The sequence below is a fragment of the Rhinoderma darwinii genome, chromosome 3, assembly GCF_050947455.1.
Source record: "Rhinoderma darwinii isolate aRhiDar2 chromosome 3, aRhiDar2.hap1, whole genome shotgun sequence".
NCBI classification, from domain to species: domain Eukaryota; kingdom Metazoa; phylum Chordata; class Amphibia; order Anura; family Rhinodermatidae; genus Rhinoderma; species Rhinoderma darwinii.
The window spans coordinates 119,512,141-119,539,295 of NC_134689.1; the positions used below are offsets into that span (position 1 = coordinate 119,512,141).

The 27,155-nt window shown below is 43.0% G+C and overlaps 1 protein-coding gene across 7 annotated transcripts in view; it reads left to right on the plus strand.

Moving 5' to 3' along the window:
* Positions 1 to 27,155, plus strand: part of UIMC1 (ubiquitin interaction motif containing 1) — a 137,403-nt gene that overhangs the window by 20,028 nt on the left and 90,220 nt on the right. For all 7 annotated transcript variants that reach the window (XR_012882367.1, XR_012882368.1, XM_075856624.1 and 4 more), the window contains exon 3: positions 26,349 to 26,436. Coding sequence is in view for 5 of the 7 variants with exons in the window: in XM_075856624.1 (XP_075712739.1) it covers positions 26,349 to 26,436 (88 nt within the window). In the remaining 2 variants the exon portion in view is untranslated. The remainder of the gene's footprint in view (positions 1 to 26,348; positions 26,437 to 27,155) is intronic.

Here is a 27,155-nt window from a genome sequence, read left to right on the forward strand (position 1 = left end):
TAGGCTGGGTTGACACCAGCGTTCGACTTTCTTTTTTTCTGCTCTGTTAGAGGAGATGAACATCGGAAATACCTGTATCGCTGGTTGCGTTGCACGTTGGACACCATCGACGGCCTTTGGAACCCATTGACTTTAATGGGTTCCGTCAGGGTGTCCGGAAATGATCCTCTATTGTTTCCGGTATTGCGGGCGGATCTGCGACGGAGGCCCCTAACGGAGCCTCCAATGCACATGTGAACAAAGCCTTACACTTCAGCAGGGCTCCAAGAATAAACAAGTACTTCTAAACTGTGCTGCTACACTATAGTGCTACATGTGTCACTCTGGATTCTGAGTGCAGAGCAGCTCCTGGGCTTATGCTCATGCCTGTCGTGATATGGCATGTAATGTATGTGTAAAGGATCTGCCAGGCACAGCTTCGGGGTTAACTCCCATAGGTAATCAGTCTGCACCTGAGTCTATGTCTCTGAGACTGACTCCATCTTCCACCACTCAGGATGGCAGGCTTAGGAGTGGGAGAGCCTATCGCAGCCTCGCCAGACGGAGCTAGCTCCCGCCCTCTGTCTATTTATACCTGCCTTTCCTGTTCCTCCTTTGCTTGTGATTCTTTTCGTGTGGTTTCCTGGCTCAGCTACAGCTCCTAACTATTTGATCCTGCTCCATACTGACCCTGGCTTACTGACTACTCTCCTTCTCTGCGTTTGGTACCTTGTGCTCTCCTGGTTTGACTTGGCTCGTTCACCACTCTGGTTGCTCACGGTTTTTCCGTGGGCAACTGCCCCTTTCCCTTTGCTTTGTATTCCCTTGTATGTTTGTCTCGTGCACTTACTGAGCGTAGGGACCGCCGCCCAGTTGTACCCCGTCGCCTAGGGCGGGTCGTTGCAAGTAGGCAGGGACAGAGTGGCGGGTAGATTAGGGCTCACTTGTTAGTTTCCCTACCCCCGTCGTTACAGTATGTCAATGGGATTACATGTGTGATCACAAAATATCTAACATTTGTATTTTTTGTGATAATCACACAAGATCAATTAAATACCTTTCCGCCCTGCTTGTTATTTTTGCAGGTTGCACATTGCATGCATGCGTGTTTCCGCGGAGATCTTGCATGAGTTTGCATTTCAATATATGATGCGTGTGGAACCTGGTCCAATAGTCTTAATGCATGCAGCTGCCAATGTTTAGGAAACAGGAGAATCTGAGCTCTGTGGGAAAGACCTGGTAGTACAGTTGTGTGAAAGCAGCATGTACTGTGCTATTTACAGAATTTATTTAGTATCTGCAGATAAGGCTTCATTCACATTAGCGCTCCGTTCCTTCCGAGCTTTCCACTCGGATCGTAGCCCTGACAGACACAAACGGAAGTTTCCGTTTTCATCACTATTGATTTCAATGGGGACGGATTCGGTGCCAATGGTTTCTGTTTGTCTCAGCTCTGCAATGGTCCTGTCGATTTGACGGAATCAATAGCATTGTCGACTGCGCTATTGGTTCCCTCAAAACTACGGAACCCTTGCACGACAGAGACAAACGGAAACCATTTGGCAGCGGATCCATCACCATTGCAATCAATGGTAGCGGGAACCTATGGTTTCCGTTTGTGTCAGTCAGGGCTCCGTTCCGACGGAAGCTCAGTCGGAAAGGAGCCCTAGTGCAGGTGTGAACGAAGCCTAACAGACATTTGTACACACAACAGAGTAAATCTGCAATTTTTGCACTACGGGGACCTTCTAGCCACACACCTGTCCCAATTCTATGAACAGTACCAAGGCTATGTTCACACGTGTGTAATCCCACATGTATTTACTGCAGGATCCACGGCAGAAATCCAAGGCTTTTCTCGGATTTCTGCCGCGGATCTGTATGAATTGTGGCAGAACAGCACGAGGATTCAATGGGGCTAATCCATGTCAATTTATTTTTTTCCATGACACAGGTCTTACGTCCACATGGAAAATTTCTGTAATGTGCACAGAAATGCAGATGTTCTATTAAAGTGAATGGGAACATGCTAACTTTCTAGAAAATTCATGCCTTTTCACACCTCTGGAGTTAACCATAAAAACCCCGGTGGATATGCAAGACCGTTTGTGAAAAATATATTAATGTCGGGTACACCACAGGGGAAATACGACGATAATCTAACATCCAGATGGATGTAGTATTTTTATAGTGGAGAAATATTAGTCACACTGGCTGACTGAATGAGCGTTAATTTATTAAGGGGCAGCCATCATTCCAGTTAGTCTTATGCCGTACATTATCAATTGTGTATCTCTACTAGGGCTACTGTTGCATAAATAAAAGATCAGAACAGATAGCTGTAATGAATCGGGGTAGGGAGATGGACAGGTGAGCCCTAATCTACCCGCAACTCTGTCCCTGCCTACTTGCACGTCCTGTCCTAAGTGACGGCGTACAACTGGGCAAAGGTCCCTACGCTCAGTAAGTGCAAGACAGACAACACAAGATGAGGGCACACAGAAGCAAGGGGGGGGGGTAGGGTCAGTTGCGCACGGAGACACCGTGAGCAACAGGCAGTGGTGAACGAGCCGAATCAAACCAGGGGAGTACGTAGTAGCAAAATCAGAGCAGGAGAATAGTCAGGCAAGTCAGGGTCAATTAGTAACAGCGGTCAATCGGGTAAATAGCAGGAATGGCAGAGCCAGGAAACCAGACAATCACAGGCAAGGAACATGATGCAAGTGAGGGTATAAATAGACCAAGGGCGGGAGCTAGAACCGTCAGGCCAGGCTGTGATAGGTTCTCCCTCTCCTCAGCCTGCAAGCCTGACTGGTAACAGATCGCGTCACTCTAGCAGACCTTGGAGCTGATGAGGGCTGATTAACCCCGGGCGTCGACACAGAACCTGTGTCTGGCAAACCCTTTACAGTACCCCCCCTTTTGTGAGGTGGGCCTGGCTTGTTGGGGTACCGAAGATTAAACTTCCTGAGCAATATACCGGCGTGAACATCCCGGGCGGGTACCCAAGTCCTCTCCTCTGGCCCGTGTCCTCTCCAATGGACCAGGTACTGGAGGGAGTCTTGGACCGTCCTGCTGTCCACAATCTTTGCTACCTCGAATTCTACCCCATCCGGGGTGAGAACAGGGTCCAGAGGTTTCCTCGATGAAGCCAAGGACGGGGAGCAGCTTTTCAAGAGGGAGGCATGGAACACGTTGTGTATCGGAAAAGACGGGGGTAACTCCAGCCGGAAGGAGACAGGGTTGAGGACTTCAATGATTTTGTACGGCCCTATATACCGGGGAGCAAATTTCTTGGACGGAACTTTAAGGCGCAAATTTTTAGAAGACAGCCACACCAGATCCCCGACCACAAATAGGGGGTTAGTTGAACGTCTTTTATCTGCCTGAGTCTTTTGGATGTTCTGGGACTCCTCAAGGTTCTTCTGAACCTGCGCCCATTCTGTGCACAGTTCCCGATGAACGACATCTACCCCGGGATAGTTGGAACCACCAGGTGGAACGGAGGAGAACCGTGGATTAAACCCAAAATTACAGAAGAAGGGGGAGACACCCGACGAGTTACTGACACGGTTATTAAGGGAAAATTCGGCGAGGGGAATGAAGGAGACGCAATAATTTTGACAGTCTGAGATAAAACACCTTAAGTATTGTTCTAGAGACTGATTAGTCCTCTCAGTTTGGCCATTAGTTTAAGGATGGAAGGCCGAGGAAAAGGACAGATCAATCTCCAGCTTCTTACAGAAAGCTCTCCAACATAATGAAACAAATTGTACCCCCCTGTCAGAAACAATATTGACCAGGACCCCATGAAGACGCAGGATGTATTTGACAAACAAGGTAGCTAACGTCTTAGCATTGGGTAGTTTCTTGAGGGGTACAAAGTGGCACATCTTACTGAAGCGGTCTACTACAACCCACACCACCGACTTGCCTTGGGATGGAGGTAGATCGGTGATAAAATCCATGGAGATATGGGTCCAAGGTCTCTGGGGAATGGGCAAGGAACATAGTAAGCCCGCAGGTCGGGACCTGGGAGTCTTCGACCTAGCACAAATTTCACAAGCGGCGACGTAGGCCTTAACGTCTCTAAGCAACCCAGGCCACCAATAGGTTCTAGAAATTAGGTGCTTGGTACCCAGGATGCCTGGATGGCCAGATAGTGCGGAGTCATGATTCTCCCTGAGTAACCTTAGCTGGAATTGCAGGGGAACAAACAGCTTGTTCTCGGGAGCAGAACCTCGTTCAGCCGCAATTTCGGAGACTAAGTCTGAATCCACAGAGGATATGAATATACTTGGGGGCAAAATACAAGCGGGGTCCTCCTCAGGAGGAGGGCTAGTCATGATGCTACCCGACAGAGCATTAGCTTTAATATGTTTTGACCAAGCCCTATAGGTAACCACAATGTTAAATCTCGTAAAAAACAACGCCCATCGAGCTGGTCTCGGGTTTAGCCTCCGGGCAGATTCTAGGAAAACCAGATTCTTGTGGTCAGTAAGGACCGTTACCTGGTGCCTAGCCCCCTCCAGGAAGTGGCGCCACTCTTCAAATGCCTATTTAATGGCTAGGAGTTTGTGGTTGCCAACGTCATAATTTCTCTCGGTGGAGGAGAACTTCCTGGAGAAGTAGGCACAGGGACGGAGATTGGTGAGAGACCTAGTACCCTGGGAAAAGACAGCACCCACTCCCACCTCGGAGGCGTCAACCTCCACGATGAATGGCTCCATTTGATTAGGCTGAATCAGCACTGGGGCAGAGACACAGCACCTCTTAAGGATCTCAAAAGCCTGGACCGCCTCCGGAGGACAGTGGAGGAGATTAGCACCTTTACGAGTGAGGTCCGTAAGAGGCTTAGCGATGACCGAGAAGCTAGCAATAAATCTCCTGTAATAATTAGCAAACCCCAGGAAACACTGTAAGGCCTTCAGGGAGGCAGGGCGGACCCATTCTGCCACAGCCTAAACCCTTGCAGGGTCCATGCGGAATTCGTTAGGAGTGAGGATTTGACCCAAAAATTGTATTTCCTGCACCCCAAACACACATTTTTCGGTTTTTGCAAAGAGTTTGTTTTCCCTAAGGGCCTGGAGCACATTCCTGACATGCTCAATGTGGGAGGACCAGTCCTTGAAAAACACAAGTATATCACCAAGGTACACTACAAGAAATACCCCCAGGTAGTCTCTCAAAATCTCATTTATGAAATTCTGGAAGACCGTGGGAGCAGTACACAACCCAAAGGACATGACAAGATATTCGAAATGACCTTCGGGTGTATTAAACGCAGTCTTCCACTCACCCCCCTCTCTGATCCGGATAAGGTTATAAGCCCCCCGAAGATCGAACTTAGAGAACCATTGGGCCCCCTGAACCTGATTAAAGAGATCAGGAATCAAAGGAAGGGGATGTTGGTTCCTTACAGTGATCTTGTTTAAATTTCGGTAATCGATGCATGGCCTAATACCACCATCCTTCCCCACGAAGAAGAAGCCAGCACCTACCGGAGAAGTAGAGGGGCGAATGTAACCCTTGGCCAGGCTTTCCTGGATATATCCTCTCATGGCTTCACGTTCAGGAAAAGAGAGATTAAATATCCTTCCTTTAGGGAGCTTAGCTCCTGGTACCAAATCGATTGCGCAATCGTACTCTCTATGAGGAGGTAACTCTTCGGAGGCCCTTTTAGAAAAGACATCAGCGAAGTCCTGAATAAACTCCGGTAGAGTGACCACCTCCTCAACGAGAGAAACCAAATTAATAGAAAAACATGACGTCATGCATTCATTACCCCATTTAGTAAGATCACCAGTATTCCAGTTAAAAGTGGGATTATGCGTCTGCAACCAAGGGAGGCCTAAAATCAAATCGGACGATAACCCCTGCATCACTAACACAGAACACTGCTCCAAATGAATGGAGCCAACAATGAGTTCAAAAACAGGGGTATTCTGCATAAAATAACCATTGGCAGGGGGTGTGGAGTCTATACCCTCTACCGGGACAGGTTTAGGCAAATCAATTAGTGGCATAGCTAGAGATATAGCAAATTCCACAGACATAATATTAGCAGCAGACCCTGAATCCACGAAGGCACTGCCGGTGGCAGACCTACCATCAAAAGAAACCTGAAAGGGAAGCAAGATTTTATTAGGCTTCATGTTTACGGGCAATACCTGTGCGCCCAAGCGACCTCCCCGATGGTCAGTTAGGCGCGGAAGTTTTCCGGCTGCTTATTCTTGCGCCTGGGACAGGAGTTCAATTGATGCTTGTCATCCCCACAGTAGAAGCAGAGACCATTCCTCCTGGGGAAATCTCTACGTTGTTGGGGAGACACGGAGGCCCCGAGTTGCATCTGTTCATCCGAGTTCTCCGTGGAAGAACGAATCAACGGAACCTCTGGAGCCATCATAGGGGAGCCAAAGGTGAAGGCACCAGAACGTTCAAGTCGTCGTTCCCTGAGACGTCGGTCAAGACGTACCGCTAAAGCCATAGCCTGATCTAAGGTATGGGGTCTGTGATTATGTAATGAATCGGGGTAGGGAGACGGACAGGTGAGCCCTAATCTACCCGCAACTTAGTCCCTGCCTACTTGCACGGCCCGTCCTAAGTGATGGCGTACAACTGGGCGACAGTCCCTACGCTCAGTAAGTGCAAGACAGACCACACAAGACGAGGGCACACTGAAGCAAGGGGGGGGGGGGTAGGGGCAGTTGCGCACGGAGACACCGTGAGTGTCAGGCAGTGGTGAACGAGCGAATCAAACCAGGGGAGTAGGTAGTAGCAAAATCAGAGCAGGAGAATAGTCTGGCAAGTCAGAGTCCATAAGTAACAGCGGTCAATCGGGTAAATAGCAGGAATGGCAGAGCCAGGAAACCAGACAATCACAGGCAAGGAACATGCTGCAAGTGAGGGTATAAATAGACCAAGGGCGGGAGCCGGAACCGTCAGGCCAGGCTGTGATAGGTTCTCCCTCTCCTCAGCCTGCAAGCCTGAGTGGTAACAGATCGCGTCACTCTAGCAGACCTTGGAGCTAATGAGGGTTGATTAACCCCGGGCGTCGACACAGAACCTGTGTCTGGCAAATCCTTTACAACAGCCCAGCTTTACACAGCAATTATATTAGGTGGAATTGGATGCTTAGTTGCAGAGAATTATTTTAATATTTAATAAAAGTCTTAGAATAGAATTGATTATCCAGTAAAAGTCATTGATTTTTGTTGTTGTAGGTAAGTGGATAGGGACATCTGTTTTTTTTAATAGTTTCAGGGTTTATTACAAGCCTGCCATGGACATTGATGGGGCACTCTGGCAATGTGATGGGGCACTGTGGCAAGCTATGTGATGAGCTATTCTGTCTTTTAAACATTATTGTATCTGTACAATATCACCTGTACATTATGTACAGTAAAAATGTTTCCTTTTTTTTTTTTATTCTTCTAGTTATTGGTGCATCTTATTGTCTGGTGCAGCCTATAGCCCCAAAAAAATATGGTACATACCGGTATATACTAGAAATTACAACGGGCTGAATTGAGCATAAAATGACACAAAATAATTGGATTATTTGAAAGGATTCTCTGCATTTTTTTTTTTTTTTTTAATTCATAGAGTTTATCTTCAGTAGATCAGTCCTTAAAACAAAAAAACTATTTAAATTACTAATATGATGTCTGTTGGAAATATTCACTGTTTGCACAGTCTGACCCACCAGCTCCAGATGTAAGCAAATAATGTTTTCACCAGTTCTATTACATGACTGTGTATTGGATGTGGTCAAACACATCAATGTAAATTAAGGTAATAAACCTGCACAGCTTCATAGAAGTAAAGATGTGCCATGGTCTCAGAAACCCTGCACAATTAAAAATAGAATATTAGCGAAGGAGACCAAGCGGATGTGTAGTGTGGGGTGCAGCCTTGTCACTCATACAGCCTAAACCGCAATCCTGTTGAGGTAATGCTGAGCTCACAGGCAGAAATAAGCCTCCCTGCACACGCAGCAGATTTGTTGTGGGTTTTCTTTCCGAATTTGCTGGAAAGGGGGGGGGGGGGGGCGGGATACGCAGCGGAAGACTTTTTCAGGCAAGTGGATGAGCTTTTAAAAATCGTATTCACATGCTGCTGAAAGATTTCCGCACGTAAATTAGAGCATGATGTAGAATTTCAAATATGCAACATGCCAGTCTGTTCTGGATGCTCTTTTTATTTTTTTTAATTTTTTTTTAAAAGTTAATTTTATTAAGACCTCGTATCAAAACAATGGTACAAAAATATAAAATCCTGAGCATTCCATATATTAAGCAATACAACAGTACCAACTGTACAAGGGCAATTATTAACAAAGAACGTACGGATACAGTTTTCACATATTGAACTGCATATAAGTTGAAATACAAAAACAAAACTTACAAACAGCCTTTCTTTATCAGCAGTACATATAAAATCTGGTGAGGATCAGTCAAAGGGAGAAATTTGGTGGAGGAATGGGGGACCAAACAGAGGGGTCAGCAACTTTAGGCCCAATCAACCCTTGCTATGTCAATTCTATGAGCTGGTATGAGGGTTGGCTATCCAAGAGCTCCACACTTTCATAAATTTATCAGGACATCCACATGTTTAAAAAGTGGCAGGACAGAGTTTACTAACGTAATCTATGCTGACAATGTAGGAACCTTTTGGATGATTCCAATGCAGGAGTATAGCTTTTTTTAGCATAAAATAAGAGGAGCATCATGAGAGACCTAACCGCCACAGTAGGTAGAAGATCTTCCGCTAGTAATAAAAGACAAGTTCTGGGTTCAAGTATATGAGGGATTCCTACATTAACCTGAAGGAATTCCAGTACTTCAGTCCAGAAAGTATTAATAATTGGGCGCTCCCAATACATATGTAGAAAGGAGCCCTCAGCTCCGTGGCATCGTGGACAGACGGGAGTAGGTATACGTCCCATCATAAATAATTGGAAGGAGTGTAATAGATTTAGTGGAAACATTTTAATTGATTAAGTCAGTCTCTTGTAGATATTAAGGGACCTGTTAGAGCGGATAGCAATTCCTTATGATAGTCAGTAGATACAGAGTAAAGAGTCTGAGACCATCGGTCCAGGGCTCTTATCAAGTTTATTGGAAGATGCCATCAATAGCTGTCTATAAAGTATGGATAATTGTGTCACCCAATCCTCTACCGGGATGTACATAATCTAACATTATATCCTGCAAATTGCGACCAAAGTGTGTGCCTAAGCTGGAAATAACGGAACCTGAGATGGGTCGGGATCTGGTGTTTATCCCTAAGTTGTGCAAAAGTAGCTATCTTATCATCCATCACCACATCCTCCAAGGTTAATATACCCAGAGTTGCCCACTCACCAGGATTAGGAAGTCTTCTTAACTGTGGCAGAAGCGGATTATTCCAGAGCAGCATTGATTTCTGCCAGACCTTCAGAGTAGTCTGCATCGGAATTGTAAGCATATGTCCTGGGGGTGGGGGCTGTCTATAGATAGAGTTCACCAAGGCTTTATAGGAACCAAGAAGGGAGGCTTCTAGCTCAGTACAGGGATTAAAATGTCATGGGTAAACCACCAAACATACACCAGTTGGCTAGCAAGAAAGTAGTAATATATGTTCGAGAGGGCTAGCCCACCCTGGTCAGTGGATAGTTGTAGTGTACCCAGAGCAATTCTAGGAGCACCACCTGCCCAAATAAAAGATCTGAGAACTTTGTCAATATTGGAGTACAGTGATAATGGTTGCCATACTGGAGAATTGTGAAAGAGGTACAAAAATCTAGGTAGGGACTTCATTTTGAACAGATTAATTCTGCCTGTAACTGTGAGTGGGAGGGGTTTCCATCTATCAAAGTCTATCTTGAGACGTTGTACCAGAGGAGTGGCATTGTCAGTTATAAAAGTACAAATATCGGAATTAATCTCTATACCTAGATATGTAATTTTATCTGCCCGTTGTATCGGGGAAGGAAGTACGACACTCCTGGCTGCGTTGTGTATCGCCATTACCAAAAATTTTCAAACGGAGCCCAGCAAAGGATGTAAATAAATCAAACAAAGATAATAGTGCCCGCAGAGATGGACCCGGATCATTGAGGAATAGAAGTGTATCATCCACGTAGACAGAGACATGCTCCTCCCTCTCCCCCATCTTGAAGCCCTTTATATCAGGAAAGGCTTTTATAGCGATTACTAGTGGTTCAATGGCCAGTGCAAAAAGGGAAGGAGATAGCGGGCAACCTTGTCTAGTCCCTCGGGCTAGCGTAAATGAAGGGGAAATGTGACAATTGGTTTTAATACTTGCCGTAGGTTGTGAGTATAGTAACTGTACCCATTGGATAAATCTGGGGCCAAATCCAAATTTGCCTAGTACAGACCACAGATAGGACCACTCCACCGGGTCGAATGCTTTCTCAAGATCCAAAGAGGCAACAACCCTGGTGCTACCTGACTATATTAGATGATAAGTTGGTAAAAAGTCTCCAAAGATTAACATCAGTGGCCTTCCCTGGCATGAAGCCAGACTGGACTGGTCTGGATGAATAATATGAGATATAATCTTTTGCATACGAATCGCCAGAATTTTGGCTAATATTTTAAAATGGTTAAGGAGTGAGATAGATTGTTATGAGCCACAGTCTCGAGGATCCTTTTGGGGCTTGGGAATCGGCACTATAAGAACCTCTCTCATAGAAGGGGGGAGGGTGGTACCACCACTAATGGATTGAAAAAGGGTAAGCAAATGAGGGGCAAAAAGGTCAACATGCAATTTATACCTTTCTATTGGCAGACCGTCCAAACCCAGGGTTTTTCTGTTTGGAAAGGAACTAATAACCTCTGTAATTTCCTCTGGTCAGATCAGCTTCCAAATAATTTACATTTTCACTATCCAGGGACTTTCACTATACCCCCCCCCCCCGTTTATCTAATACAGAGCACAGAAAAAGGTTGAAATCCCCGAAGAGCAAAAGAGGAGCAGGGCCAAAATCAGTCACCAGCAACATTATGTCAGTGAACAATTGGATAGAAGGTGGAGGAGGATTATAGACATTAACAATAATAAAGAATGTAAAATGGATCGGAGACATAGCAGCACAATGAATCTTCCCCTAGGATCTGTCTTAACAGATGTAACCTCACATTTTAAAGACTTGTGGACCAGCAACGAGACTCCATAGGAGTAACTGGAGTAAGAGGCATGATAACCATACCTGACCTATGGCCGTGTAAGAGCTCCTATTTTAGAACCGAGTAAATGAGTCTCTTGTAAAAGTATAATTTGTGGGTTGTATGTAAAGAGAAAATTAAAAACTAAGGAGCTTTTAAACTTTGTCATTAAGTCCTCTCACGTTCCAGGCGATAATTTTAAGGTGGCGTAGCGTCTTCATAAGAGATATTAAATACAGTACAGATCCGGAGGACATTATACAGGGGTTGAACATATTTTTTGCCCCCCTTTGGGAACCATTAACTCCAGCACTCCCAGAGACCAGTCCACATGGTCAGACAAGTCATATATAAATAAGTAGACAAGTACGAAAGGCATAAACAATTTAAACCCAACCCTACCCATCCCACGAACTTGAGACAGGTTTCAATCCCAAATGCAGCATTTAGCAAAAAGCAAAGACCGTACTACAGGGTATGCTTAAATGGTTAGTGAAAGAGGGCAAGCCCCTTCCCTTGGAGTGCAATAAAGATACTCATTTAGAACTAAGAGGCTCAACATTGCGGCTATATGTCAAAGCCGGGGTATATCTCCCGACACCCATCACAGCCGAAGACAACGTTGGAAAATCCAAGTCTTCACAGAAGAGCAGTTCGGAACATGTTCCATGACAAGGAGTAAGTTCCCTTGGATAGCGTTACCCATCACCACCGAGGATATCCGCAAGGAGAATCGAAATCCTTACAGAAGAGCAAAGTTAAGAACATGTTCCATGTTGTAGAGCAATTCCCCTCTGGTATATTTTCTTACAGCACAGGGAGATACGATACCACAGGAGTAGAGAAATCTGAGTCCATGATGTACCGACCAGCCAAAGACCTCTTTTCCGGCTTGTCTAGGAATGTTGGTGCACAATAGCTCGGATATACCATAGAATAGATGATTTGATTCTCCCTCAGACATTTCTTGGCCTCCATAAACTGCTGCCTCTGTTTTTGCACCTTCAACGAATAGTCTGGAAAGACTCTCACATCTTGTGGTTAGTATTTTTTAGAGGCCCCTGTTTTCTTGCTAGTTCCTGCAACTTGTGTTTGTCTTTGAAATTCAGAAACTTAGCAATGAAATTGTGTGGCGGCGCCCCAGGTGGAGAAGCTCTAGATGGGATCCGATGTGCTCATTCCATACAGAACATAGGAGAAAAAGCAGTATCTCTAAATGTTGACTTGAGCCAATGTTTCAAGAACGCCGCAGGGTCAGGTTTTTCCACACCTTCAGGCAGGCCGATGAAGTGGATGTTACATCTTCGCAAACCGTTCTGCATGTCATCGAGTTTCACCCGCCAGGTTATCTTTTGCGTCTCTAAAGAGTCGACCCTCGATCTCAGGGGGAGTCACCACATCTTCCAGGTCAGAAATACGCCTCTTAAACTTAGCAGCTCTTTCACGTAGTGTGTGTACATCAGCTCTGAGAAGACCAAAGTCTGTCTGATGGACATCAATTTTCTCAGAACCGTACAAGATTCTGTAATAGCCTTTAGTACGTCAAACATGGATGGTTCAGGAGGGGCGTCAACAAGAGTGGAAGGGCGGGGGGGGGGGGAGTGGAGGCCTCAGAAGGCCACGAAGCGCGGGGCCTGGCTGCAGAACCAGCGGATTTATCTATCTTGTCTGACCGTGCTTTGGGCATCGGGGCACAGTCCTGCTGGAACAGAAAAGGGCCTTCCCCAAACAGTTTTTTCCACAAAGCTGGAAGTTTTCAATTGTCCAAAATGTCTTGGTATGCTGAAGCAGTTCCATTGCCACAGGTGGTTAAAATCAAGTACCTAGCCATGCATTCTGTGCACAAAACAAGGACGGTCCATAAAGACATGGTCGGGTGAGTGTGGTGTGGAAGAACCGGCCCACATAGAGCCCTGACCTCAGCCTGATCGAACACCTTTGGAATCAAAACCAAAAATAGTGAGCCTTAATGAAATGGTGCGTGTAACACAAATATATGTAACCTATAGAGAACTAAAACACGACCTTATTTCATGCGTTTAAAAATAAATATTTTATTGAATAACCGAGCTAAAATATACAATTATGTATAGATAAAATAAAACCGAATATGCAATCTTCACAATGGGACAGAGAGAGAAAAAGTGTCGTGGATGTAGCAAGAGTAAAGACGGTCAAGGTCCTATATGGGGATGCCGGTAAATAACCAATCTATCATAAAATCATGAAATAGCCCAACGTGGTACAACCGGGTAGGGAACTCACACAGTGGAAACATGGGATAACTGATATAGTTAATCATGAGAACTATCTAACGTTGACACAAGAAACATAATGAACGCGATTTTGATGCATTTTTTGAAGCGGTTGTGTTTTTACCGTAAATGCATCGGATGTGGTTTTAACCGCACCTCAATGTCTGAATACACCTTTTTCTCTTGATGATCGGCTGTTATTGCCGAAGAAAGCCATATCTGGCCTCTCCTCTGCAGGGGAAATTATTTATTGCATGGCGACACTATCCTCTGGCTCATAGAGTTGGGGTCCACGGTGGAGGCCCCCATCTCTGTGGCGTACAAATGCCTTTCTAGAGCAAATAGACAGAGGTGGTTTTCTTTAAGGCATCAGTCATAGTAGTGACCTTCCATTATGGCAATATTAAAATCAATAATTAGTTTAGATTCAAGCGAAAAAATAGACAAAGCAGCATTTTAGCAGAATGATGGAGTGCTTACAATTACAGATTATAGGACGTTGTTTTAGTTACTTGACATTGCTTCTGTAGTCAGATTGGATTTCTCACACCTGATTTCTGTCGCAAAGTAAAGAGCACTAAGAAATATTCCAATTAATTTGCAACATTTGTATTTTCCACGGTTGAACAGATGTTCATCACAATAGGTTTGTATTACATTCGTACTATGTCATCTTTCATCTAACTCTTCTGCAGAAGGATTTATGTACTTCCAAAATTATCAATGAGAATGTTAAACACCTTGTTTTTGCATTCAAAATGAAAGGTGTTAGACTACGCTTTTAATATAACAGAGAAATTAAAATAAATTGTCATTCTACCACATACCCATCTGTTAACAAGGCGGTTTAATGCTTAATTAACTTCATGGAAAGCTGACAGTATTTGAAAAGACGTGAAATAATTTGATTATCCTTTGCTTTCAAGTGTAGCAATATACACCTTGCAAAATGAATACGTGTTTTTTATATTTATTCCTACGAGTAAAGGTGTGTGTTTTTTTTGTTTATCATTCAGCACAGTAAACTGTCATTTTCTATGTTAAGCTTGTTAACTCCCTTGGGGACGTGGGTTGTACATTTACAGCTTCTGTACCAGCGCCATTCATATATTACAGCTGAAACTCTGCAGAGAGAACTCCAATTTTGGCCTTTTAACCCCTCAGGTACTGCGGTCATTCCATGCCTCGGCATCTAAGTTGTTAGAGGGAGGGGGCTCTCTCACCTAATCTGCGCCTCTTCAACGCATTCAAACGTTATGTATGAGCACGTTATTAAAGCTAATTCACAGGGTAATGGTGATATTGACCGTAGAGAGAGATGAGTGCCCTCAAGGCCTTGGAGGATTTGTATGATGAAAATGAATATCCAGCTAGTGAGGTCCTAAATCTCGTTGGGCCCTAAATCTAAGAGTAAACCATATTTTTCACAGGACTCGAATATAGACACCTTTTGTAAAAATGGTCAGTACAGATTTACGACAACTTTGAACAAACCAAGCCAGAGTTTTTGACAATCTTAGTAAGGCCCTGTTCTCACTGAGTTTTTTGCCGCAGAAACCGCAGCAAAAAACAGCCGGTATTGCCTCCTATTGATTTCAATGTGAGGTGGAGGCGTTTTTTTTTTCCCGCAAGCAAAAAAAAACACTCGCGGGAAAAAGAAGCCGCTTGCCCTATCTTGAGGCGTTTTCCGCCTCAAAAACCCCATTGAAATCAATAGGAGATGGAAATAAACGTGTTTTTTTTTCGGCAAAAAACGCTTGCGGTTATTCCCACTGTCTATGGAAGAAATAGGAAAAAAAAGCCTAAAAAAAACGCGACAAAACACTGCGTCAAAAATCGCGACAAAAAAAGTGTCAAAAACGAGTGTGGTGCAAAACCACTTAAAAAAAACCGGAGCTGATTTTTCCAGGCAGAATTTTGTGCCTGCAAAAAACTCCATGTGAACAAGGCCTAAAAGTGAACAAACCGCTTTGGAGGAATTATGTAGGAATGAAGATCTAATTTTTAAGCCATCAGATAAATGTGGGAATATAGTGATCATGGCCCACACTGACTATGTGAGTGTGGTCCAGAGGTTACTTGGTGACACCACTACATACACCATTTTGAATGGTAGCCCCACTGATCAATTTCTTTCTCAGCTACGGAATTTACTTATTGAAGCTAAAACTAAAGCTCTCATCACCACAAGATAAATTGAAACAACTATACACTCCTTTACTAACACTGGCTACTTTCTATGCACTACCGAAGGTTCATAAGGCCTCTCGCCCTGCCCCTGGCAGGCCTAAAGTTTCAGGCAATGACAATTTAACACAAGGCATCAGTATTTATGTTGATAAAATTTTATCCCCTTTTGTCACTTCCCTTCCATCTTTTTTGCGGGATACCAAGGACACTGTCACCAGAATTCATGAAATACATGTCACAGAGACTACCCTTATAGTGAGCATCGATGTTAAATTGTTATATACAAATATACAACATAATTTTGGCCTTGAAGCCGTAAAACATTTCCTCCGCACCAGGGGTATTTAATTTCAGTCACAAAATAAATTTGTTCTCACACTTCTTGATTTTCTTAACACACAATTATTTGACGTTTGGCAAATTTTTACCATCAACCAAAAGGCACTGCCATGGGCACAGTTTGTGCACCCACTTATGTAAACCTATTTTTGGGGTGGTGGGAGTATTTTCACGTTTTCTCAGATAAACTTTTGTTCTACACTTCTCACGTTTTATTTTGGGGTCGTTATATTGATATTTTAATTTTATAGGATGGTGAAAATAATTTTTTTTATTTTCTCACGATTCTCAACAATAACACTATTGGTATGAAGTTCACCTATGAAATTCACGAAACTGAGTAACTTTATTGACCTGAGAATTTCTTTTGGATCCTGGTGGCAGTGTACATACTGACATCTTTCGGAAACCTACTGCCACTAATCGCTTTGTACACTGGAACAGTTCTCATCCCCCAAGTTTGAAGAAGGGAATTGCTATAGGTCAGTACCTACGAGCGAAAAGGAACTACTCTAATGATCTTGCCTTTCAAAAAGAATGTGACACTTTGTATAGGAAATTTAGAGCACGAGGTTACCCCAAAAAAGTTTGCATAGGACTTATGCTAGGGCCAGGGCAACAGGCCGAATGGATCTTCTGGTAAATCAAATTAAAAATTCAGGAGAAACTAGTACTAACATCAGATGTATTGGGACATATGATGTCTGTTACCAGAGGGTGAAAACCAAGCTAGAAAAACATTGGCCCATTATTTTAGCCGATTCTGATCTACATGAGGTTCTAACTAGCACCCCAAGTGTAATTTATCATAGGGGTAAGAATTTGAGAGAATTCTTGGTTCATAGCCATTATTTTAAACCATCTATACCATGAAACACATGGCTCCCCTCACCTACCATTCGCTCCTATCCATGTGGACTTTGTTCCTTCTGTCCCCTTATGCCAAAAATGAAGAATTTTAGCTACCCTTCTAATGGGAAGTTGTGTGAGATAAGACAGTTCATTAACTGCCAGAGTTCGGGAGTTGTATATATTGCCAAATGCCCATGTCCTAAATTTTATGTAGGTAAAACCATCCAACAACTTAGAAGAAGAATTTTGAAGCATTTTAAGTTCGACCAATAGAAAAGAAGAAACCCCTTTGTCCAGGCACATGAGAATGATACCAGATCCATTCAATTTTGGGGGATCACCATGTTGAAACCCGGTCCTAGAGGAGGAGGTAATTTGGATCACAGGTTGTTACAGGAGGAAGCACGATGGACTCCACACCTGAATAGCCTTAACCCAGTTGGACTCAATAAAGGCTTTACTTTTGTAGCCTCTTTATGAGCACAGATATTCTGTAGACCTTTGAATATCCTATGAGCTGTCGCAGACCCTGCCGTGCTTGGCATCTTATTTTTTTTTTATTTTTTTTTAAATACTGACAATACTGCTTTAGCTTTACATAAATATATTTTGATACAATCGTGTCTGCATATCGGTTCTAATTAATATGTCTTGAAATATATATATATATACACACATATTGCTAATGTCTCCTTTCAGATTGAGGCACATATTTATTAAGGGTCTCTCCTTGTTAATCTGTCTATATGCTTCACAAGTATTTATACATATTACTTTCTGAATATGATCGTATGAATAATAATAGACACTCTACTGATGAGATGGTTACTAATATAGAGTAATTTATAACGTATTATTCTGATGAGTAACATCTAATTAGTTTCTATATATATCATCTCTATAGTCTTCCAGTATTACTTATTTCTATTCATCTGAATCGTCCTACTGCTCTTTTATTTCTAAGTCCACTGACATGCACAGTGGCCTTCATTCTATACTTGTTACTTTTTGTGATGCTCCATTCTCATTTTAAGCGCGAACTTCTTCCAAATTCGAAGTTCGCTGACATGCGCAGTGATCTCTATATTCTCACTTGTTAGTTTTCATATTTCTTATCCTCATTACGCAAGTGTGAAGGCGAGTCCTCTATTGGTCGAGCTTTAGTGTTCCGTGGTTGGAGCATATACTTGTCAATCTTTCTATCCTGGTCGCATGAGGATCATTTCTACTGGTTAAGTGACCTCATGAGTGAGATTACAAATAGGAGACCTAGCCGTGCTCATTAGCCCCATTTTCCCCTGAGGCTGCCACTACAGTGGTGAAACCTGTCGGGGGGGGGGGGTAGCTTTTCTCTTTTTAAAATTCAATGTGGCCTGATATTTCAAGTCCCTTTTCAAGCGGACTGCAGCCTCTGTTCACGTTTATCTCACACAGGCATTGTGGTCTTGGATGCAGTGCTCTGACCCTGCATCTAGACCAGGGGTCTCAAACTCGGCCGGGTAAGTGGGCCGCATATGGGAAAAATGGGAAGTTGACGGGCCGCATTACTTTCAAGTTTGATACAATACAAAATTATTGTTAATCAATTAGTTATTTGAACTACTATAACACTATATTACTATAATAATAATAATAATAATAATAATACTACATTACTATAATAATAGCGCTAGGTTTAAAATTTGAGATATTTCTCCACGTGCTTATTTCAACAATCCAGCTTTCCAGTTTAAGTGTCGCTAAATGCAGCCCGGCGGCTCAGTTAGCACACATGTCAAGATTGGGCAGCCCCTTTTTAGATAGTGCCTCAGTGCCCTCTGTGGATGCTGCCGCAGTGCCCTCTGTGGATGCTGCCACAGTGCCCTCATATTAAATGTGGATTGTACCTGTGGAATTAATGTGGATTTTCCGCGTTAAGTTTTACTACTGCTGGTTTTAAGATGTACACAATTTCTCGATTCTTTTAATATTTTAAAGGTGTTATCCGGGTTATTAAAATTGATGGCCTGTCCTTATGATAGATAATATTAGATTGTGAGGGTCCAAATGTTGGCAGCCCTGTCGATCAGCTGTTTTGAAGGGGCCACGGCGCTGGTATGAGCGCTGCAGCCTCTTCATTGTTTACATGGTTCTCCTCTCCGTTGGTACTTGCACACGCTGTTACATTTGTAGCCACAGATCTGATATTGATAGCTGATCATAACGATAAGGCTATCAATTTTAATAACCCAGGTAACCCCCTTAAATTGCATTACTGCTATATTTACTATACTTAACCCCTTAAAGGCCAGGCCAATTTGAGGTTTTTTTTCCTTGCTGCCTTCCAAAAGCCGTAACTTTTCTATTTCTTCGTCGACATAGCCATATGAGGGCTTGTTTTGTGCGAGAAATCTTGTAGCTTTTCATGGCACCATTTTTTGTACCACATAATTTACTGGGTACCTGGGAAAAAATTATTTGTGGGCAAAAAACAGCGATTACACCACTTTTTAGGGGTTTTGTTTTTACAGCGTCCATCAGGTGGTAAAAACAACATATTCACCTTATTCTGCAGGTTGATACGATTAGGGCCATACCCAATTTATTTGTTTTATGTTTTACCACTTTTGCTAAAAAAAAAAATGTGTCGCCATATTCTAAAAGCCATAACTTTTTTATTTTTCCATCAATTTAGAGGGCTTACATTTTGCGGGCGAGCTGTAGTTTTTACCGATACCATTTTGGGGTACATGCGACTTTTTGATCACTTTTTTTTGGAGAGCTGAGGTGACCAAAAAACAGCAATTTGCATGATATATATATATATATATATATATATATATATATATATATATATAATATATATTTTTACATCGTTCACCGAGCAGGTTAAATAACGCTATATTGTGATAGTTCTGACTTTTACGGAAGTGGCGATACCAGTTATGTTAACTTTTTTTATTTTTTTTTAACATTGCTTTAGGGAAAAAAATGTGAAAAGGGGGTTTTTGGAACTTTTTAAAAATTTTTTTTTTTGGGAACATTATAAAAAATCTTTAACTGTTTTTTTTTTTTACTTTTTTTTTATTGGTCCCCCTAGGGTACTTGAAGCAGCGATCGCTGAATCGCTTGCATGATATACTGCAATACTAATGTATTGCAGTATATCGTGATTCTGACAGTCTCCTTAGGGGCAGGGCTTCACAGGTGTACAAAGATGGCAGATCTGGGGGCCTTTTATTAGGCCCCCAGGCTGCCATAACAACCACTGTAAACGGTCGATCGTGCCGCAGGGGGGGAGGCGATGGCGCGTTTGAGGGGGCGCCCCCCTGATTCTAACAATTTAGATGCCCCGGTGGCGATTGACCCGCGGCATTTAAGGTGTTAAACGGGCGGCATCAAAGTGATCTTTGATTCCGCCCCTTGCAGTGAGGTGTCGGCTGTGTAACACAGCCGTCACCCGCTGAGAATGGAGCCAGCTCAGCCTGTGAGCCCGCTCCATACTTCCCATTAATGGCTGTCGCATACCAGTACATGTTGTTAAGGGGATAAAAGGTCCTTGCAACGGGTCGCATTCGCTGCAGAGAATTCTGCAGCAAATTTGATCAAGGTAATTCCGGCTGAAAATACTTTCCTTTTCTTACCTCATCTGGTGTTTGCTCCGGAAATTCTGGACAAAAGTCTGCACCAAATCAAACATTGAAAGTGATGATAATGCAAACGGACCCTATGGTTTCCGTTTGCCTTTCCGTTGATGGGTTCCTCCGACGGAAAGGTCAGACTGAACCCATCAACGGAAACCGAATGCAGATGTGAACGAAGTCAAACCGCACCCAGAATGCTGAAGCAGATAAACATGGTAAGTAAGGACGAATCCGAACCATGCCAATGCCTATAGCTTGAAGTTCAAACACAGAATGCCAGACAAAAGGACCAGAGGATGAATTCGGCAGAATTAGGAAACAGAGTGACCATTACAACGATTGCTGGAATTGGACTTAGAAATTCTAAATGCCTAAGTGAGCTGGCTTTAACGAAGCTGGCACTTGATGACATTGAGCGTGCTGATTACCATGGCAACACAACTACACGGCAATTAAAAGACAGTCCTAGAACTGAAGAACAGGGAGGGGAGTGAAGCATCGTCCTTTGATGTCATTGGGTAAAAGTAATAACTATTCAGCGGGATGCAAAGAGATGCAGTTGTCCAGAACTATTGGGTTGTACTGTATCGTGAGCGCCATGTCTGAAGGTTTTACTGCATTTCGGTCAGATATAAACGCTTAGAAAAGTGTTCCTAATTTGAGTTTACACATATTCATATTTTCTTGTCTGTAGCATTGTGGCTGGAATAGAGGTCAACTTGGTAGAGCGTCTCCTGATATCTTAGGCAGAATCTAGAATTTGTCTGGCTTGCTATACACCTCCTAGGGATGATTTCTACTCCATCAGCGTGTTGCTTTCTGTAGACCTGCCATGTCTGCGGAGCCATGTGTATGGCTTTAAACCGCTATTGCATTTCCATTGGCACAGATGATTAAAAACTGCAGGATTTGAAAGCTGTGCCGTTTATAGCTGGAATCCTGTAGGATTTGGGTTGATGTAGGAGAGCAGGGAAACTGCTAAGCATATGAAATGTGCTAAAGGAACACTTGGGAGCTTCTAGGGAGAAAATGCATGCACTTGGCAAGCCGTGTTTGCATTTTAATGGTCTGCAAGAGCAATTATTAAATTCCTTATTCATTAAATGATAAACACAGGAAGGCAGCTGTGCCATTTAAGAAATGAGAAGTACGAACGTTGGAGAGAAGCTTCCCTGAATTATAATATCACAATGCCGGCTGGGAAAAATTAAGCTAGTTTGCCTCAAGGTGGCACCATTGCTCCATGTCTATCTTTCAAACTTTGTTGTGGTTTTTTGTGTTTCTTAAGATTGAATTTTAAAAAAAATTATATTACTTAGGAATGTATTGGCAGAATCCACAGTATTCTGGTTATGTAGTATTAAACTTAATAAGGATAGTTTAAAACCCCCAAATCAATGGAGGTGTTTTGCTTTATTTATGTATATTGGAGCATTTGGTGCATCTCTAGGTGAGTGCATGGTTTGATTCAATACTCCAATAAATATGTGCAGTAGAAACATCAAAAACGACATCTCCAAATTACGACTTTAAGACCGAACTTTATTTATCAGCTAAGGCTCTGTTCACATTTTATTTTTTCTTCTTCCTTCGTCGGGAGTATTAGTTTAAAGGTTTGGATAGTGGGAGAGAGTATGATGTGTTGGGGTAGGTCCAGAGTATGGGGGATGCTCCGGAGAAATCTTAGAGATGATGTGAGACGCAGACGAGGAGAGCAAAGAAGAAGGTCTTTGAGGGCTTGCGATTACGTGTGGGTAGGTATTGGAAGATTAGGTCAGTGGTGTGTGGGGGACACGTTGTAGATAGTCTTGTACGTAATTGTTAGAGAGTAACTGAACTGAACAAAACTTTTGATATGTCAGAGACATGTCAGAAGTTTTGATCGGTGAGGTCCGGTTGCTGAGACCCTCATCGACCGCTGAAGCAAAGGGACAGAAGCGCTCAGCCAAGCAAACTGCAACTATGGCTGTGATCGGCTTTCTTCATTAGGCGACAGACGGGCTGACATAGACCTGCCATCATAAAGTCATTGGAGGAGGACATGGGACGCATGGCTGAGAGGAAGGGAGTCAAGCAATACTCCTCCCTCTTCTCTGCACTGACCCAGTTGAAGAAGCGCCGATTGACCCGTGGGTGAGCGGCTCTTTCTGTCTCCTATTCTGACAGTGATGTAATGTGAATGGGCAGAGTTTTTTTTTTCAGGTGTGCCGCAGCAGCAGCGTGAGTAGAGAGCCTGCCAATGTAGTCCAGGCAGCAGTGCAGTGAGGACAGTAGGAAAGAGTCTCAAGTATTAGGAAGTGAATGGGAGAAGGCTGTAATACTGTGAACTCCCATGTGTCGACAGTTCACAGTGCAAGCAGTGGAAATGAAGCCGAAACCGTGCTCGTGCGAGTGCTGCGGCCCCTTCAAAACAGTTGATCGGCATGGGTACCGGGAGTCGGAGCCTGACCGATCACATATTTATGGCCTTTCCTGAGGATAGGCCATTCATTTTATGGGACTAGAAAGCCCCTTTGACTACCTGCCTGCCACCTCCCTTTGCCCCCCATGTCACCTACCATCCCCTCTGGCCCTCTAGAGAATCTCTCTCTCCCTTCCCCACAGAGCTTCTTCTACCATATCTGCCCTCCACCCCACTCAAGAGCCAAATCATCTGTCAGGACCCCTACTGGTCTTTGTGCCCCCTCCCTAACAAAGTCCCTGCCATTTTTTTTATATTTCATGTCTCCATTCACTCACAGAGACCCCCTGAGCTTCTGACATCCTGCCTCCTGCTTTTGTCCTCCTTAATAACCACCTCTCCCCCTTCCTTAACAGAGCCTCGGCTCCTTCTGTATTCCCTGTCCCTGGCACCTTCTAAATACTCGCCTCCCGTTTTATGGCTGGTTTACTTAACCTCTTTCGCTCCTGGGTCCTTTTTCAGCTCCAATAATCGGTTATCACCAATAAACCTCTAACAATATTAAATATCTAATAGAGAGGAAGACCTAATCATTTAAGGTGATAAAAGGGAGGGAAAGAATAGAGGAGACACGTACACCCACACCAGCGGGCGGGCGGGCCAGAAATACCCGGAAAAGATCATTGGGCCATTATGGATTTATATTCCGTGGAGTACTGATAACCAACCAGTAGTTCGATGTATGAAGAAAAGTATTATGGCGGTTGTGTATTTGAGAACTAAGGTTGTCCATGCTTCGCAGATATTCCACTTTTTTTTAAACTAAAATTTAAGAGAGTGCCCTTTCAGACATCTCGAAATGGCCGGTATGCAAGCCCGTGCAGCGTTTACGAGGTGTCTTAGGATAGAAGTCTGGTAGGACCTCATGGGAATGTCGCTGATAAAGGAGAAAAAAGTCTGGCTGGAATTCTCTGTAAAAATTGATGCAATTCGACATTTCTCCAAAAAGGTTGTAATAATGGAGCATAGTACCTTTGGAACACTGGCAATGCCAACAGTGGGTTGGGACTGTCGGCATCATAGTATGTAATTTTGCAGGCCTCTAAAAATAATTTTCTAGCCAGTCTCTTGTAAACGACTGGAGATTGAGTAGCGATGGGCCAGGCAATACAAACTCGCCACCTGTATCCCAGAAAAGGACATGTTCAAGTCCCTCTCCAAGTTACTAATAAAGTAAGGCAGAGACAATGTTGGGGGACCCCAACATGGCATAAATTAATGATAGTATATGTCTCGTAGGTCCTCCACTAGAGCATAACACTTCCAGAGGTGTTTTAGAATAGGTTAAAATGGAGAAAGCGTGAAGGGAGTGCAAGAAATGATGCAATTGATTTGTTCACCAAAAACCTAGGGGACAGTCTTCTGAGAGATTATTCAGGGATTTCAGATAGCGCTAATTGGTGAAGAGCCATTGTTGGAAGACAGGGTCCACAAAAACTTGGTACATAGGCAGGATTTCACAAGACGGGGAACATCTGAGAAGGGCGTGGCAAGAGGTGGCTTTCTTTTACTTATAGTACGAATAGGCGTTGTGGTAGGAGGGAAAGGGGTCAAGCAAGGAAGTGTTTCCAACCAAGGAACAACTGTAAAAAGGATTCCATAGACACCCAAAGTTTAATGTCTGTGTGGCGATGCCAGTCAACTAGTCTTGTAAGATGAGGAGCAGCATATAATGACGGAATGTTTGGCAAACTGACGCCACCCACTTCCTTAGGAGTATAAAGAATTGCTTTGGATGTACTTGCAGTTTTGTTGCTCCATATAATTTTAGTGATGAGCGGAAACTTTTCAAAAAAGGATCTGGAAATGTGAATTGGCCAGGCTCGTAATATACAGACGATTCTTGGGAAAATATTCATTTTGATAATCAAACATCGACCAAACCGCATAAAGGTCCAAGATGTTCAGCCATCAAGGTAAATTTGAAGGGATTGGAGGAGAGGCGAAAAGCTTGATTAAAGGCTATGCACACCTTTGAAAAACATATTTTTTTTTATTTATTTTTTTAAATAATAATGTGTATAGTTGTATTTGGTGCAAATTTCTAAATACATTTTATTAAAAATAATTGTAACTTTTTGAGATACAGCTGCTTTGCATTCTGTATACAGAGCAGCTGTATCTAGCGCTGAGACGTTGATCCGTCAGCGTTAGCGGATCCACCTATTATCGATCACATCTAAGTTATGAACTTAGATGTGATCGGTAACCGCTCGATCCTGCGTGTCAGAGACACACACAACCCGCTGGTACTGAACCTGTCAGTCCCGCTGACCTGACTGACTGATACGGGTTTCAGCACTAGTTACAGCTGCTGTGTATGCGGGATACAAGGCAGCTGTATCTTAAAAAGTAAAACTTTTTTACTAAAATGTATTTAGAAAGTTGCACCAAACACAATGATAGTTTTTTTTTTTTTTTTACTAAAAATATCTATTTCAATGGTATACATAGCCTTTAAGAGTCCAGAGGTCAGGGGTTACTCCTTAGGCCCTTTACACATTATGTAAATTACCTTCAATCAGAGTTATATGTCGCAAGGACTACCGGCAAATATTGTTCCGACAAAAGGCTGCAACGTATCCCATACAATGGGACAGGTCACCCGAAAAGCCCCAACCCACTCTCAGAGCGCCCAGGGACAACACGTCGCGGTCCATATATGGACCATGATGCCAGGAGCTTCCACAGGGCTAGAGTCCATGGGCAGAGCGCTTCCTAAAGGACGGTGGTGCTTCTTGCGGCCCCATACAGCGCGATCTGCCATTAAAGTTAGGGCTGTAGATATACGCCCTGGCTGCATGGGTCTTAGGAAGCTCGGACATATAGCTACTCATTAGCGGCGGGAAGAGGTTAACTTCTCTCAAAAGTGAATCCAGATTTACTAAAAAGAGAATCTGTTGCTTAAATGAGTCTGGAAAGTAGTAATGCATTTTTTTCCTTTTATTCATTTACATGTTTAAAAACAGAGCAGTGTAATTTTTACATGATCCAACACAACTGTAGCATAATGATAGTCAATTCATTCCCTAAATAACATGATCTCATAGCCCTGACAGAATGTCTGACATATTACAAAAAAAAATATGTAGGTACCCTTTATGTTGTAAGGTAAAGGCAATATATAATGTTAACTTAAATGCACATTAGACACATTGAGTATAGAAAGAACTAAAATGCTTTACAGATTGTAATTAACAGTCCTCAATTCACGCTCGGCTTGTAATGGCATTGCCATTCTGTATATTGTACTTTTCGGATGTACTTTTATTTGCTTTTAGAACTTTGCAAGCTATATGGTTGCCATGGAAACATAGTGACATATTTAAATATTATTTTTGAATACATGTTTTTTTTATTTTTTTAGACATGAACTATTCTTTATGCCTGACACAATTCTTAGTAAATAATAGCTTTCTTCTCCTTGTATACTTTTATAATATTGAAAAGATGTTTTTTTTTTCCCCATACATTTCAGGAACCGCAGGAAGAAAGTACTTTACCGAAAAAAAGATACAGGCCTCCATCCCAACGAAAACCTTTGCAACTCAAAAGAAAAATTGCACGTAAGAATTCCATGATGGGGAAAATGACCATGTAGTAGAAGCAGCTCTGAATGCTGACGATCATTGTTGAGAATGTCATCGTCTTGTCATCAGGGGCTCCAGCTAGCCGTACACCGTAAATAAAAGTTGTTGTGTTGCCCAGAATTTTCGTCTGTGATGCCACATAATTTTTCAGATATACAGAGCGTTCTTTTAACCCCTTAGTGACCTGCCTATTTTAGGCCCTAATGACCAAGCTATTTTTTTTCTTCGTTTTTCTATAGTCGCATTCAAAGAGCTATAACGTTATTATTTTTCCGTCGACATAGCTGTATGAGGACTTGTTTTTTGTGGGATTAGTTGTACTTTTTTATGGCGCCATTTTGGGGTACATATCATTTTTTTAATTAACTTTTATTAACTTTTTTTTGGGGGGGGGGGGATAGAAAAAAACCCTGAAATTACGGCATTGTTCTATGCGTTTTAAATTGACGCCGTTCACTGTATGGCATAAATAACACGTTACCTTTATTCTATGGGTCAATATGATTACCTGCATGGGACACCCTTGCAGGACTTAGACTGGGCTGCCGTCAAAAGGCGACGGCCTAGCCTAAGGTCCCTAAGTGACCGACGTCAAAAGGCGTATTGGTGGTCACTAATGGATTAAATTCCTAGAGAGTAGGGGTTGGTGAATTTAGAGGATTATATGCCAGATCTAGGCAATATGTCTCCCTTTG